The sequence below is a fragment of the Coregonus lavaretus genome (genome assembly GCF_964263955.1).
Source record: "Coregonus lavaretus genome assembly, chromosome: 2".
Taxonomy (NCBI): domain Eukaryota; kingdom Metazoa; phylum Chordata; class Actinopteri; order Salmoniformes; family Salmonidae; genus Coregonus; species Coregonus lavaretus.
The window spans coordinates 6,953,099-6,970,688 of record NC_139989.1 but is presented as its reverse complement, the minus strand read 5'-3'; the positions used below and the strand labels follow the sequence as shown (position 1 = coordinate 6,970,688).

The 17,590-nt window shown below is 42.9% G+C and overlaps 1 protein-coding gene across 1 annotated transcript in view; it reads right to left on the bottom strand.

The window, feature by feature from the left end:
* Positions 1-4,533: 4,533 nt before the first annotated feature.
* LOC311102848 (heparan-sulfate 6-O-sulfotransferase 1-B-like) overlaps positions 4,534-17,590 on the bottom strand; it is a gene marked incomplete at both ends in the record, with an annotated part of 89,708 nt that continues 76,651 nt past the window's right edge. Inside the window, one exon of the mRNA XM_084144290.1 lies at positions 4,534-5,245. Within this exon, the coding sequence (XP_084000416.1) occupies positions 4,534-5,245 (712 nt within the window). The remainder of the gene's footprint in view (positions 5,246-17,590) is intronic.

The window sequence follows — 17,590 nt, the reverse complement described above, 5'->3', positions numbered from 1 at the left end:
CACAATACTACACAGCTTATCTTCCTGCTATTTCCTCAGCCTCTCTCTTTCTCTGCCAAATCGACTGATCTTTCAATGCAATGTTTTTGATGTTATCTTTCTTTGGAGTTCTCTCCAGACACAGCCACCAGTTGACCTGACTTATTCATTTTGATTCAAACATTAAACAACATAACAGCAACATCTATATCAGTAGAAAAACGTGTTATTCAGTTAATGAATGATGTCTGGGGTTTAGGTCAGCTATAGTGACAAGGGCACCTTGTTGTGTTTGTGGACACATGTTCATGCTACTATATGGCTCTAAAATAAGTATGTTTCGGTTGTAAACATGTCTCCTATGTTATGCTTGAAGCCCTGAAAGTAATAAATGATATATCTAGTGGAAATACATTCCACTGTAGGCTAGGTGGTTTGGTAACAGAAACAGGATCCTGGATGATAACTCGGAAACTGATCGTTGTACAATTTTGAACACTTAGTGAGAGAGAGGGACACACACATTTGAAAGAAAAATGTAAAGATGGAACTGAAATTGTGAGGTAAGTGAGTATGAGGGAAACAATTTCAAGTAATGTTTCAACAGTCAATTTGAAGAAAACAAAACAATGGAGCCCTTAACGCTGGAATCTTTAATGGTGAAACAGCCATGTCAGTTTGCAATATTACAACTCAGATGTTACTGCAAACAATAAACACTGTTATTTCCCCACGGACATCATTGCACGCACAATAGAAGAGCACAATAGTGTATGTATTTCTTATTTTTTGTTTTGCTGCGAGAGCAGTGCGACGCTCCTCAGCTCTGCAACAAAAACAATAATGGTGGTGGGGCGGCCAGTGGCGCTGTTTCCCCGTACTGAGGATTCCATCTTTAACTTGATGTTCTCTCCGCAAAGCATTCACAAGCACTACATATGACAACAACAAATGTAGGTTTACATTGTTTACCAAAATCATGTTTACACTAGAAAATACTAAATGTTTATGACTAACTTCACCTATAAATTACCCAATTTCCAATCAAGTGGTTTGCTGTACTGTATGTTCTGATAAGTTAATAATATAATATAATATGCCATTTAGCAGACGCTTTTATCCAAAGCGACTTACAGTCATGTGTGCATACATTTTTACGTATGGGTGGTCCCGGGGATCGAACCCACTACCCTGGCATTACAAGCGCCATGCTCTACCAATTGAGCTACAGAAAACAAACAAAACATAAACACAACAGAGAACACGCTACCAGTATACCAAGAGAATGGCTAATGTGGTGCTGTTGTGTGTTTTGTGGCAGTGCTTTTATACATTGTTAATGCAATGTCTTTCTGTAGAGAATAATTATATATAATGGGTGATTGAATGTGACCTTGGTATGCCCTCAGCTGTGCTTCATGTGGAGCTCAACTCGAGCAGATTTCACCCCAGGTTAAACCTGGCCAGCTGTTGCCATTTGTTTGCCTGGCTCTGCAGGGACAGGGAGAGAATGTCATTATCCAAATACCCTCTCTGTTTCCAACACAACTGTACACATTCTCAAAACGTTTCCTGGCTTCTTGCAGATGACACTGTAAAGCCCTGTTCTCAACCGAAAACAACTCCTTCATCTACTGATTATTAATTTAAGCTTAAGCGTCAACTTACCTTGTCAATGAGCCTGCCTGACAAAATGGTGAAAGGCCAGAGTGATTGTCTGCTATGCCTCTTGCTTGGAAGATGTTTGAATTATTAAAAAAATTCCATCTGGCCACAATTTGGGTGGACATCATTCATAAAGGGAATTACTTATATGTCTATCAAATGAAATAGGCTATGTAGCTTTTGAAAACATTTCATAGAGATGCTACCACGATATGAATTAGCAGCCTCATCCTTATCATTGCCAGTCATTGATGAGGTCATTTATGTGTGAACTGAAACAACCAATACTTACCTAATCTACCCTCTTCATCCCCTATGGGACATGACCACAATGTGCTCCCATGTCTTTCATCCTTGGCAACATGCTGTGCCTCGCTCCAAGAGAGGTTGATCTCAGCGCAGTTTTCAGGAAGCTGCCCGGTCCATTCTAAGTACAAATGAGAAAAACTGAAAAACAAGAAAGCAATCGAGAAAACAACCAATGCATGGCAAACAGGAACAACAAACAATGCATGACAAGAAAGAGGAATAGGAGCAGAGAGTGAAATACAAAGGAATCTCTTTTTTTATTGTTGAATAGAAGATCCAATCTGCATGAAGAACAGAAATACTCACAGCGATAATACAATATGGGTAAAACCAGACCGGAGACTTTGTTTAAAAATGTCCTACATCACTCAATTATCTTGCTCGCTCGCACTCTTCCTCTTCCTCTTTATCTCTCTCACACACACACAGTGTTGTTTAACTAACCTTGTGGGGACACACAATTGATTTCCATTCAAAATCCTATTTTCCCTAACCCTAAACCTTTACCCTAATCTTAACCCTAACCTTTAACCCCTAATTCTAACCTTAACCCTAAACCCCCTAGAAATAGCCCTTTTCCTTGTGGGGACTAACAAAATGTCCCCAGTTGGTCAAAATGTTGTTTGTTTACTATTCTTGTGGGGACTTCTAGTTAAACATGTCCACACACACACACACACACATACCCCTAATGATTTGTAACACATCCTCCCCAAAACTATCTTTCTCAAATAAGGAAAATGCTTTTCATCAGAGAAGTCTTCTGGAACCCATCGTTTGACCACTGCTCTGGAGAGGGTCAAATCAAATCAAATTGTATTTGTCACATGCACCAAATACAACTGCTATTGATGACAAGACTATGAGTCATTTGCAGGATCTGCACACACTGGTCCACATTTCCTTAATAATAATGCCGTAACATTTTAACACTCCCCAAACATTGAGATTTGGGTCTGTTTTTAGTACTGGCCATGCCTGTGGGATCACAGTTTTTGCTGTTGTATTGGGGACTTTGTGAACATAATTATAAATAGGACAAATATGGAGGTTCCATATACACCAGAATTTAATGATGATGGTTATATCATGTACAGACCCATTCTGTTAGAATTTTAATTAACCACACTGTTCTCCAGGGGATCATCCTATTAGAAAAAAAATGATTATTAACAAAAAGAGCTTGTGGTTGACAAGAGGCTGTCCATTCTTCAACCCTTTAATATTTTACCTGTTGCACTTTTAGACATTTAAATATGCATTATTAAAAATAAAACAATATTGGGGAGAATGGCAACCTTGACTAATAATCCATCCATTACACCTGTTCATTGTTGTATTCTGGTTTTAAATGACACACTTGATCCCAAACAGAGAGGGGAAATGTATTGAGCATGAACGCACAGAAACAAAAGTGTGCGCTCGCACACACACACACACACACACACACACACACACACACACACACACACACACACACACACACACACACACACACACACACACACACACACACACACAAATATTATTTTGTACAAGTAATAAGAACGACAGTGTTTCCTGTTTTTAGCGTCTCCCTTCAGTATGAGACCCTCGGTCCGTCTCCTGTTGAGCATCCATTGTTTTATGTAGATAATGTGATCAGAAATGTTCCTGGACAATCATATGACAAACCTTCATGTCAATTATGTACCTTCTCATTCAGGTACTGTACATCTCCTTTAGTGTACAGATCACAATCCAACGGGTGAATTAAAATACATTGGAACCAAAGAGACTGGCCTCTTCATAGACATTCAGACAAAATGGTAAAAACATACAAGTGTAAAAAAAAATCTGTTTATCCGTCATTTATATTAAGATATAGCTCTAAACTTTGATAGGACGTTAGTAAACTTTCAGCAAATTGATGGGTATGTTATGACAATCATGACTTTATATCACTTACAAGTGTCATACTGTATATCAAGGTGGGCCAAATAGTCTCTCACATTGGAAAAATATCTATTTCAAATTATCAGAAAGAAATTGAATAAATAAAAAGATAGCTTGTCAGAAATGTCCTTTACTTAAACAGTATTGAAATACTTTTGGACCAAAGTACAGGTCATTTCTCGTCTCACTGCTTTGAAACTCCTTAAACAACTAATTAAGCACATAGGTTATTCTTATGGACATAGAACAGCAAGTAAAACAAGTTTGTTTACTTTGTAAAGGAAAATCTGAGGAGTGTAGAGACAGTTGCTGCTTCCAGAACTCCAGAGGGTGACTCAGGTTTATCATGAGGCTTGCAATCACAAAGATCTGACCTCTCCACATAGTCTAAGAAGACCAAAACGTCTATGTCATCCACGAGCTGGAAGGGAAATCTGGTCCGCAACCCACAGCTTGCCTCATGCAAAGTCCATAGGTAAGCCACTGCAGCACCCAATCCTCTGCAACTGTCTCCCTCCCAAACCACAAGTGTCAAATTTCAACTTCCCTAAACATTCACTCTGATGCAACCTCACCATACCAGACAATGGGGAGGTCAGGAAAGTGGGTGTCTAGGTGGGTGGTTGGGGTGGGATGGGGTAGAGGCTACCACCTGTTGATGATGTGGTTCATGTAGTCCTCTGTGGGCAGCCTGGCTGTCCCTTCGCCCCCCATACCACCCTCATCTCTGAGAAAATCCCGGGGGTCGAGACCGCGACCCCGAAGCGCCAAGCGGTGTGCACGTCTCTCCAGCTGCCGAGTGTACTGGTAGCGCTGCTGGAAGAGGTCGCGAGCATAGTCATACAGCTGCATGTCCAGGTCGTTGAGCTCCTCGATGCGCGCCACCGTGTCGTTGTCCAGGTCCACGCCGGCCGCCCGCGTGCTGTTGTACTGCACAAAGGGCCGGATGAAGCGCAGACGGAAGGTGCGCTCGAACAGGAACTGCGTCTTGCGCTGATACTCAGTCAGACCGAAGAAGGCCATGTCGCGCAGGTTCTTCTTGGCCGACTCGAGGAGAAGTTGCGAGCGCCGCTTATCGGGCACCGTGGACAGGTTGTAGCAGCCCACCAGGCTGAGGTCGGCAAGCATGCGCACCTGCCGGTTGTTGGCCAGGTTGTAGGGGCAGTCCATGAACTGCTGCAGGGTGCAGCCGGACCAGTCCGTACCCTCGTAGCACGGCGGCAGCTCCTCGGGCGTGGGCGTGCGCCCATCGCACATGTGGAGGGACGTCTTCCAGGTGGCACCGCGCTGCACGTGGCGCCACTCGCTCAGGTAGCGTGACACGGGGTCCCTCAGCAGGGTGATGTAGTAGAACTTCCTGCAAAACACAACAGAGGAAAACACACTTAGCGACTGAAAACAATATCAATACAGTGATTTACACAAAAACAAATGAGTTATGACTGACTAAGTTAGCATGATAAAATCTGGTTTCCCTATAGTCTTCTCAACATGAGATGAACTATGGAAGCCTTCAAGGATCAACAGTGACCACATAAGATCTCCATCCACATTCTACAGACCACTTGAAGTTTTGTCAAATACCGAAGTGAATTATGAAGAGCACACCTGTGAAACGTATAAATACACTCAATTGGGAAAAAAAGGCAGTCTGAAGAATCAGGGGTACTTCGTGTCATCACAAATCACTGCAGGGAATGTTGACATTGACCTCGGTTTTGATATATTGGGGACATTATCTTTGGCACTTAACCAGATCATCGCTAAAATTCCAGACCTCAGGGGCTACAGGGTCCAGACCAGAGACCATGAGTGATGCACATCTTGAAACAATCATCTCCAGGGGAGAAAAAGATGGGGAGGGAGAGAAAACAGGGGCGGAACATTCCTCTGCATCTGTGTAATCAGAAATACCTGCCATGCAATGGCAAGAGGCCTGACCTTGCTGTGGTATTCTCCCGCACTGCAGCGGGAGCCAGACATTCACAGACACAACAGTAAATACATTCCAACTCCGGGGGACAGTGTGTGTGTGTGTGGATTGTTGTTGACCAACACTGACCCCACCATCCATAGCCCCCGCCTACACAACCCTGTTCTCCTTTACACGCCAGACAAACAAACTGTTCAGTATTCTTCCCATTAAACTCCACTGTCTGGTTTGTACTTATGTCATAACAACGTTAAGATTCAATCTGACTGTAAACAGCAGAGGGTCACTGCCTTTCCAAAACAGGCAGACCATGGTAATACAATTTGGGTTAGAGAGCTGGCGACAGGGTCCGATAATGATTCAGAGTGATCCCTACACTCTTATCTCAATTTGCCGGGTCATAACACAACCTTTAAACAGAGACACTGGGCACAGTAATGCCAACTGCTACTTAGTTTCCACCCCTGGCTGTCTTTTCAGAGAGACAGTGACGCAACAAGGCAGCCATTTTGTGCCAGGTAACAGAGGGGGAGAAGAGGAGCCCCTTGTTTTGTTTTCCCTCCACTCTGAGGCGTTTTGGCAGGTGGCTTTTTCCATCCCTTCAGGTCTTTGAGGTGGTACACAGGGGTTGACAACTACTGTTCTTATCGTCTCTCACTCCGTGTCCAGTCACGCCCACCTCTGTCTAGTATGTGTGTAGTAGTCGTGGTTCAATACTTTGAGTTTGGAATTCTAGGGCTTTGGGGTTTTCACGATTCTCAGGAAAATTCCAGGGGACTTGACCGCATTAGCGAATTATTATATAATTTGAGTGAATTGGGTGTGGAAAAGACAACATGATCTCATGTTGAGAAACACAAGAACTGTTAACTTCTAAAAAAGTAGTTTAGCATACAGATGCACAAAACAAAAGCCTCTGAAGTTAAAGTAGAATAGAGTATCACACCTCAACTCCCTGCCATGCCCCCTGGTATGACCAGAGAAGATAAGAGGAGGAACTAATGCAAGACAGGGAAAAAAATGAGCATTCTTTGATGAATGGCTGAGCTGGATTGGGGAGAACTGGAGTCTGGAGGTGGGTTACATGTGGGAGTTCTGATCTCATTACAAATTTGCGCTCTGCTCTGTCAACATTGCGAGCGAATCAGAGAGTACGACATGGCAGGATCCCCCCTCTGGGGGCCTTCACTACACCAGCACACCTGGTAGAATGAGATATGATGGGCCTGGAATTGGTGGGTAGAGGGAGAGAGAAAGAGACAGAGAGAGAAATAGATGGAGAGAGAGAAAGACAGAGACAGAGAGAGACACAGAGAGAGAGAGAGACACAGAGAGAGAGACACACAGAGAAAGAGACAAAGTGAGAGACAGAGAGACACAGAGAGAGAGAGACAGAGAGAGAGAGACACACAGAGAGAGAGACACACAGAGAGAGAGACACACAGAGAGACACAGAGAGAGAGAGAGCGAGAGAGACAAAGAGAAAAAGAGAGAGACACAGAGAGAGACACAGAGACAGAGAGCGAGAGAGAGAGAGAGCGAGACAGAGAGAGAGAGAGAGAGAGAGCGAGACACAGAGAGAGAGAGAGAGACAGAGAGAGAGACACACATAAAGAGAGAGAGACACAGAGAAAGAGACAGAAAGAAAGACAGAGAAACAGAGAAAAAGAGAGAGAGACAGAGAGAGAGAGAGAGACACAGAGCGAGAGAGAGACACAGAGCAAGAGAGAGACACACAGAGAGAGAGAGAGAGAGACACAGAGAGAGAGAGACACAGAGAGACACAGACAGAGAAAGAAAGAGACAAAGAGAGAAACAGAGAAAAAGAGAGAGACAGAGAGAGAGAGAGAGAGAGACAGAGAAAGAGAGCGAGAGAGACACAGAGAGAGAGATTTTCTTTGTGTCTGCTCTCTCGATCTCTAAGAGTTTTTGCTAGACACCATGCTGTTGTATTTGAGTGTGTATGTATCTTTCTCTTGCATACACACAGATGCACAGACCATCTAGTTCACACTCACATTCACGCACAAGCAACCACCCAGCAGGCGGTGAAGTCACACGCCCGCACCCACCCACCCACAGCGGAGCAACTCTGCATCACTGTTGATGGATGGACCCAACACTGGTAGTATCTATCAGCCCAAAATGCTGACTGCGCTATTCTGATGGGATAGCAATAATGATGACAATTTGCCACAAGACTGGTATTTCAGAAACATGACAGCGTCTCACAAGATGGATAGAGTGTTATAACATACACATGTTCTTTGGGAAAGGAGAAGGGAAAAGGGGATACCTAGTCAGTTGTACAACTGAATGCATTCAACTGAAATGTGTCTTCCACATTTGGATTGTAGACCAGCCATCACTGATTTGGATTTAATTAGGATCCCCATTAGCCAACGCCAATGGCGACAGCTAGTCTTACTGGGGTTCTGACACATAACGAAAAATACATTACAGACAAAATACTTTACTATTTACATACATTTAAAAACCGACACATATACAGCACAGTATTAGTTAGGATGAAATTCATAACAATGCCACTTGATGGCAGTATGCACAAAATATTCCTTGAATCATTGAGAACATGTTAATTTACTATACAGCCAAAGTAAATCAAGTCACATGCATTAAGGCAGCACAATTATTTGAATTCACACGTCCAATATCCATATCGCAAGAGATATCCATATCACAATATTTTGAAACGCCACTCAGCCGCGTGTAACGTCTGTTTTTACAGTGTACTCTAATAGATAAAAGTGAGGCCATGTTTTCTTATGTTCACAACATTGAGTGAGATAGTAGTGTTTCTCAAACACAGATAATGAGGTAACACTGACTCAATAGATTCTCAAGTGCTAGTTTTAAAATCAAACAGTTCTCTAATAAACAACCTGAAGACTATAGGTTGGCCGCCTTTGGTTGAAAAGATGAAAGACAAACTGAGATTAAGGGAAGTAGAACAAGCAATGTTGACGTTAAAATATGCACAGTAAGAGGAAGAAGCTATACGAAGAGGAAGATGAAGAGAAAGAGGATAGAGAGAGAGAGAGAGAGAGAGAGAGAGAGAGAGAGAGAGAGAGAGTAAATAGAGGACAGCTTCAAAAAAAGGATGAAAGAGAAGGTTAAATATAACCCCATGACAAAAGAGACAAGAGAATGAGAGAACGGAAAGGGAAATGAAACAGCACGAGGTGAAATGAGAAAAATCGAAATGGCAAAGAGGAGGAAGGAGAGCGACCGGGGACTCCTATCTCAATTTGTGCCCGGGCCGGCGCTGCTGCTGTGCCGTGCAAGCCTCTGAATAATGCTAGCGTAGGCACCCTTTTACAATGGTGCCTGTTCCTCACGCGGCGTGACACCACATTACACAGAGGCATTACGATGATATATCCTCCCATTCACCTGTCATTCGCGCAGGCACACACACACGCCACCGCCCCGGCCATATCTGGACCATAACCAAAGGTACTTCAGCCAAAGTCCCAATGCAGGGAGGGAGGGAGAGAGGGAGGGGTGCACTGCAGTGATACAGAGGAGAGGGAGAATTAGGTGTATTTTCCTTCTAACCCATCTCACTTCCCTCTCTTTCTTCTTCGTTTTCTTCGCCTTTCCCCCAAATCATTCACACTCCTCTCTTTCCCCTTTGTCCACTTACCACCAATCTTCCCTCACTCTTTCTCTCATTCTTTTCTAATCTCACTCTGTCACCCCTCTTTCTCCATCTCCTGCTTATCTTCCCATCTCTCTTGCTGCCAGGGGGAGAGGCCTTGTTCCATTCCTCTCTCCTATGAGGTCATTATGGTGTTGCAGGCCCCTGGAGCCCATTGGTGCGAGGCCGAGTCCTGACTACTGATAGACCCCCCCCCTTTAATCACCCAACTCCCCCTGTTTCCACGGTGATTAAACTGGGCGGCCGTGTGCATGCCCAGACAGCATTAGAGGATGGCTGCATCAGCCAATAACCTGGTAATTACCTACCTGCCCACTTTACGCGCGGCCAGTCAATACTAATACTGGCCGAGGCTATAGCCTTATTACTGAGGTGTAGGAGGCTGGTCATACGGCTCAGGATTTAGGTCTGTTGACTGACACTTTTGCTGAAGTAGTGCTGCTTCATTCTCTCTCTAGAAGTCACCATTTTGCTTTCTCGAGCACTTTGGCGCGTGGCTCAAATGATGTCTGTTTGAAATGTTTGAAAAGTATAAGATATCGGGGGTAAAAATGGGGTTAGGGGAGAGGGCTGGGGTAAAGTCGTGATTCAGAGGCATCCTGTTAGCGTTAGCTTGGAAGATATGTGTCCCTTCTATGGCCATGTGACTGTTTTTAGGCTAGAGGCAAGGCCTCCAAAAAAAATGTATACCCCTACCCGAGGTAGAACAAAACACAACCATGTTTTTTCACATCTCTAATGTCTCGCATTTATGAAATGGATGGTTGTGTACAAATATTTTACTGCAAAAGTGGTTACATTTATAGATATTGGGCCACACCCCCTAAACTCAAAAAGTGCAGAACAATGCCTGGCGGGAGGGGGGTGGGCCACATAAACTAACGTAACCCAATATTGCAAACTCTAATACTGCTAAAATGTGGAATACAAGTAGTCCTATGTCTGCCCTACATACACAAACAAACAGCATTAGGATATCTTAATGCATCTTGGAAATATAGACCTGTAAACACAGAGATACAACTACTAATTATTTATGATGAATTTAAGCTTTACTTTTTGGTAGCTTTCCAAGTCAAGTCAGTGCTGTATGGTCCTGCCTGACAAAAACCCATACAGTTAAACATCTTTTGATGTTGTGCTATTGTAATCAGCTCTAAGGAAAACAAGTGGGCTCAGACATCGAAATGTAATTCTTTCGGGTCCAAGGCTCCGTGAAGGATGTTGCATCTTTAGCCCCTACTCTTGCAATTTAGTCATGGCGCTACCACAGATTATCTTTGGGGCCACCCTGGATTTTGCCTAAAATCCAATATGGCGTCCAAAATCCAATATGGCTGCCATAATACCATTTGATAGAGGTCAAATGGTGTGTAAATATGAATTTTGTAGATGAGGCATTTTTGGTGTAAATACATTTAATTCTGAATCCAATATGGCAGGAATAATTACACTCAGACACCTTCACCTGCATATAAATTGCCCTGGTTTATTTTGTATTGTGTTATTCGGTTTTTTAAAGGGTTTCATACAGCTGTTGGTATAACTAGAACTATGAGTGACACTGTCATGCCTCTGTTGTGTTTGAAAAGCTGAAGCCAACTAGATGTTCAATGTTTGTTCAAGTTTTTCACAACACAAGCACATAGTAGTGTAACCAAGATACAGGAAAGCAACCTGCAATACAACAGTCAGCCACTCTAGTAGCGTATATGTACAGCTCTAAAATGTTCAGTCTTTTCCCCACTGAAACTAAGTGTGCAAGGTTGATTCAAAGTCTTTGAGGTGACAGGGCATGAGTGTGTCCTAACAGGGTGAGGAGACAAAGTAACCAGTAGTGGTTGTAGTTCTGGGGCCTGACCAGCTTGCACAGCTAACTGGTCATTCTGGGCAAGCTGCAGCAACAAGCGCAGTATCCTTCCTGTATGACTGGCAAGGTATTCAGGGCTGTGTGGTGATCAGTTTCCATTTCTACAACAGTTGAGTGCAGGTACTCAGCAGATGCAGCTTGGATGCCAACGAGACCCATTGACTAACTGGAACGTTTTTCTTGATATTCCTTTGGAAGTCGGGTAGGATGATTATTTGGCCAATATTTACTGTGGGTAGTTGGCTGTGATTACGGTCTGGGGCAGGACCAGCAGGAGATGAGGAGTGACAGAACCTGTGAGGGTGACCGCAGGTTACCTAGAGGTTACTTAGAGTGTAGGTTATAGACTATGAAGCATTGATTATGAGGGACGTAACACAGCACCACACACATATACATTTGAAAATGATCCATTTGATGGAAAGTAAAAGGGGTTGCAGAGGAGGTGGAGCTGATCAAGCATGGTGCACAAAGACCACTATCTCCCAGCCAATCCCCAGCCACCATTCATGATGACATACAGCATCTTTGTATAAGTTTGACCATCCTAATGGGCCTCTTGTTTGCCATAGATGGCATTATGTCCTTATAGGGGTGTTGGGATTACTGCACAGTTTCCCAGACCAATGTATGAGTCACCCCAGCATGAGAGCTCATTCTTCAGGTGTCACAAGGACTGGCCAGCCATGGCTGGTAGCAAAATAGGTACATATAAGGGCAATGCACAGCAGCACTTTCCAGATGGCATCTTGGCTGGTGAATGGCCTCCTGACATGTCTCTATCTCTAGTCACTGCCAGAAGGGAGGACTGATGGTGGAGTGGGCAGACAGCTCAACCCAAACAGCATAAGAGTGCACTAGAACATCCCAATGCGCATCACAAATGCAGTGAGCCAGCGGAAGGTCATGTTGGATTCAGGCAGTAAAAAAAAAAAAAAGTATTTCAACTTTATTTAACCAGGTAAGCCAGTTGAGAACAAGTTCTCATTTACAACTGCGACCTGGCCAAGATAAAGCAAAGCAGTGCGATAAAAACAACAAAAACAACACAGAGTTACACATGGGATAAACAAAACGTACAGTCAAAAACACAATAGAAAAACACAATAGAAAATCTATGTACAGTGTGTGCAAATGTAGTAAGTTATGGAGGTAAGGCAATAAATAGGCCATAGTGCAAAATAATTACAATTTAGTATTAACACTGGAGTGATAGATGTGCAGAAGATGTGCAAATAGAGATACTGGGGTGCAAATGAGAAAAATAAATAACAATATGGGGATGAGGTAGTTGGGTGGGCTAATTACAGATGGGCTGTGTACAGGTGCAGTGATCGGTAAGCTGCTCTGACAACTGATGCTTAAAGTTAGTGAGGGAGATAAGAGTCTCCAGCTTCAGAGATTTTTGCAGTTCGTTCCAGTCATGGAAGAAACCAGATTGCATAGCGGAGAAGGTACGGTGGGATTCGAAATGGTCGGTGATCTGTTTGTTAACTTGGCTTTCAAATACTTTCGAAAGGCAGGGCAGGATGGATATAGGTCTGTAACAGTTTGAATCTAGAGTGTCACCCACTTTGAAGAGGGGGATGACCGCAGCAGCTTTCCAATCTCTGGGGATCTCAGACGATACGAAAGAGAGGTTGAACAGGCTAGTAATAAGGGTTGCGACAATTTCGGCAGCTAATTTTAGAAAGAAAGGGTCCAGATTGTCTAGCCCAGCTGATTTGTAGGGGTCCAGATTTTGCAGCTCTTTCAGAACATCAGCTGTCTGAATTTGGGTGAAGGAGTAGCTGGGGGGGGGCATGGGCAAGTTGCAGCGGAGGGTGCAGAGCTGGTGGCTGGGGCAGGGGTAGCCAGGTGGAAAGCATGGCCAGCCGTAGCAAAATGCTTGTTGAAATTCTCGATTATCGTACATTTATCGTTGGTGACAGTGTTTCCTAGCCTCATTGCAGTGGGCAGCTGGGAGGAGGTGCTCTTATTCTCCATGGACTTTTCAGTGTCCCAAAACTTATTGGAGTTCGTGCTACAGGATGCACATTTCTGTTTGAAAAAGCCTAGCCTTTGCTTTCCTAACTGATTGTGTATATTGGTTCCTGACTTCCCTGAAAAGTTGCATATCGCGGGGGCTGTTCAATGCTAATGCAGTACGCCACAGGATGTTTTTGTGCTGGTCAAGGGCAGTCAAGTCTGGGGTGAACCAGGGGCTATCAGGGGCAAAAGAAAGAAAGAAAGAAAGAAAGAAAGAAAGAAAGAAAGAAAGAAAGAAAGAAAGAAAGAAAGAAAGAAAGAAAGAAAGAAAGAAAGAAAGAAAGAAAGAAAGAAAGAAAGAAAGAAAGAAAGAAAGAAAGAAAGAAAGAAAGAAAGAAAGAAAGAAAGAAAGAAAGAAAGAAAGAAAGAAAGAAAGAAAGAAAGAAAGAAAGAAAGAAAGAAAGAAAGAAAGAAAGAAAGAAAGAAAGAAAGAAAGAAAGAAAGAAAGAAAGAAAGAAAGAAAGAAAGAAAGAAAGAAAGAAAGAAAGAAATAAACTCCTGAGTGGCGCAGTGGTCTAAGGCACTGCATCGCAGTGCTAACTGTGCCACTAGATCCTGGTTCGAATCCAGGCTCTGTCGCAGCCGGCCGCGACCGGGAGACTCATGGGCGGCGCACAATTGGCCCAGCGTCGTCCAGGGTAGGGGAGGGAATGGCCGGCAGGGATGTAGCTCAGTTGATAGAGCATGGCGTTTGCAACGCCAGGGTTGTGGGTTCGATTCCCACGGGGGACCAGTATAAAAGGGGACCAGTATAAAAAAAAATAAAAAAAAATAAAAAAAAATATGTATTCACTAACTGTAAGTCGCTCTGGATAAGAGCGTCTGCTAAATGACTAAAATGTAAAATGTAAAGAAAGAAAGAAAGAAAGAAAGAAAGAAAGAAAGAAAGAAAGAAAGAAAGAAAGAAAGAAAGAAAGAAAGAAAGAAAGAAAGAAAGAAAGAAAGAAAGAAAGAAAGAAAGAAAGAAAGAAAGAAAGAAAGAAAGAAAGAAAGAAAGAAAGAAAGAAAGAAAGAAAGAAAGAAAGAAAGAAAGAAAGAAAGAAAGAAAGAAAGAAAGAAAGAAAGAAAGAAAGAAAGAAAGAAAGAAAGAAAGAAAGAAAGAAAGAAAGAAAGACAGATGGAGAGATGAGAGATGGTTGAAACAGAAGGGAGGTAGGCTAGATTCGGACTGGTTCTGGACACAGCATCGTCCAATCATCCAAACATGCACTTTCCTTGTATTTGCTTGGCCTTTATGGTATTACAATGAGTATGTAGCCTAGTGTCGCCAGACAGTGACTTAGTAGTTTACTACTTGGTTGAAGAAGGCCACCTCATAGGCACATACGCAGGCAGTGAGGCACACCCACACACAATTCTCTATCTCTATTCGTCTTCCACTAAGAACACCCCGCTGGCATTTTCAAACTGTGAAAATAGAGCGACGCTGAATAATTCAACACTGGGGGAAGAGACACTTCGTTGAGCGCCACTGGGTTAGTTACACCTAAACCTGCCACCACCGCAACCGTGAGGCATCCAATTCCAGAGTCACATTAAAACCCATTAAAGATCCTTTGAAGATTCCTGGCAATACAGGATTTCAAAGGAAAACACATCAATAACACTGCTAGTGGAACAAGGCAAGCAACACAGTGGTATTTAGGCTACAGCGAGAGGCTACAGAGACTGGCTTCATGGCGTCTAACCAAGCATTCAGCCGCAACAGCAAACAACTCAAAACGCAATCTCCTTTCAGCTTTTCGGGGGCCAGAAGTACTTGACTTGAACGTGGGGGATATAGAGTGAGGATTTACATAGCCTTTCAGAGGCCTTGATGAACACAACAGCGTTGTTGACTCTCAACGGAAGTTTCTCTCAAAGAAAGCGCTTTAGATTTTTGGAGTGCGTTAAGTGAGAGGGAGTTAAGTGTCTGTATCCCGAGGCCATTTGAATTACTATTACTTCATCAACGTCCATTTTGAGAAACAGATAAAGCCATCTATGGGAATTAAAGACAATGGTATCGGACGTGTATTTTAAGTAGATATTTAAAAGATAGCTCATTGTGTGCTTCTCTGGGATTATCAGTGTGAACTACAGAACTTGACTCATCTTGAACATTGCAATTATTCTTATTCCGTGCTTATCAATGATATTACCATGTGAGGTAATTGGACAGCAACGTCTCACCACAGAAATACGATATGACACTAAAGAATCTCCATTAGAACATCAATAGGCCCATAGACTAAATCATGGGTTTGGTGATACTGATATCACGGAGCGCATTAGTACATTTCTGTTGCACTTCACCAAGATGGCCACATATCATTAACACAGTAACATCTTCCAGGTTGCTGTTCTTTCTACTGTGCGTTCTAGTGGAACATGTCATCTTAGATCAGGCTCAAATGAACCTCCTCTACAGCCATAATATAATACTGTAGATAAGGAGATGGCGAGGGGTACAATGATAGATAGGGAGGGGAGGATTTCCTTTATATAGTCTCTCCTGATCATAGATAATAGAGAATGAACATTTACATTAATAAAGATAAATACAAAATATAAATAATCTGTGGCATTGTGTTGTGTCTAAAACAGAAATGATGATTCTTCTCTACAGCCATAATACTGTAGATATGAAGGGGGAGTACTTCCTTTAAATAGACACTCTTGATCATAGATTCTAAACAGACAAGAGAATGAACATGCAGTCTGGGTTTTGGTATTATACTTTTATTTAGAAACTATACTGAGTCATTGACTTTATTACAAAAGTAGGACAGTGTTATGTTCAGTGCCTTTCTCGATTCATGCTAGTTTTGCATGAGTGTTGTGACATGTTCGTTTTTTTCATGTACTGTTTGCAATTCAGTTTGTTGAGCAAACGGTTAATTCTATGTTATACAGCCTAAGCAAATTATAAAAACGTGGGACGTTTCTTCTGCAGCAGGGGACGACTGTAGCCTAGGTTTTTGTATTATAAATTATTCTGAAACTACACTGAACAAAAATCTAAAAACGCAACATGCAACAATTTCAACGATTTTACTGAGTTACAGTTCATACTGTATAAGGAAATCAGTCAATTGACATAAATTCATTAAGCCCTAATCTATGGATTTCACATGACTGGGAATACAGATATGCATCGGTTGGTCACAGATACCTTTAAAAAAAAAGTAGGGGCGTGGATCAGAAAACCAGTCAGTTTCTGGTGTGACCACCATTTGCCTCATGCAGCGCGACGTCTTCTTGATCTTGCATATAGTTGATCAGGGAGTGAATTGTGGCCTGTGGAATGTTGTCCCACTCCTCCTCAATGGCTGTACGAAGTTGCTGGATATTTAGCGGGAACTGGAACGCGCTGTCGTACATGTTGATCCAGAGCATCCCAAACATCAATGGGTGACATGTCTGGTGAGTATGCAAGCCATGGAAGAACTGGGATATTTTCAGTTTCCAGAAATTGTGTAGAGATCCTTGCGACATCGGGCCGTGCATTATCATGCTGAAATATGAGGTAATGGTGACGGATGAATGGCAGGACAATGGGCCTCAGGATCTTGTCACAGTTTCTCTGTGCATAAAAATTGCCATCGATGAAATGCAATTGTGTTCATTGTCTGTAGCTTATACCTGCCCATAACATAACCCCACCGCCACCATGGGGCACTATGTTCACAACGTTGACATCAGCAAAACCGCTTGCCCACACAACGCCATACACGCTGTCTGCCATCTGCCCGGTCCAGTTGAAACCGGGATTTATGCGTGAAGGGAACACTTCTCCAGCATGCCAGTGGCCATCGAAGGTGATCATTTGCCCACTGAAGTCGGTTACTCCTGCAGCGCAACTTAAATGAGGTGATCAAGTTAACTATCTAAGATGTGCCAAATAGATTCTCTCCAGCTGGGTTTTGCTAATTCAAGTTTACAAGATCAAGCTACTTGGTAACAGCAGCAGAGACAATCCCCTCCTGGATTAAGATCCCTGCTGCCTTATATTTGTTTTGTGCGTGCAGCAAACTGCATTTTGAGAGACTTGCATAACTTTATGAGCTGGGTTGTCTGTCCTAGTAGTAAATGTTTGTGTGCCCTCATTAGCATTTACCTAGCATCCGCTAAGAGAATTCCTTAGTGCTTGTTAGCATTGTGTTAGCATTATGCAAAGTTAAGTTTTTGGGCTTTTTTATGTTTTTGT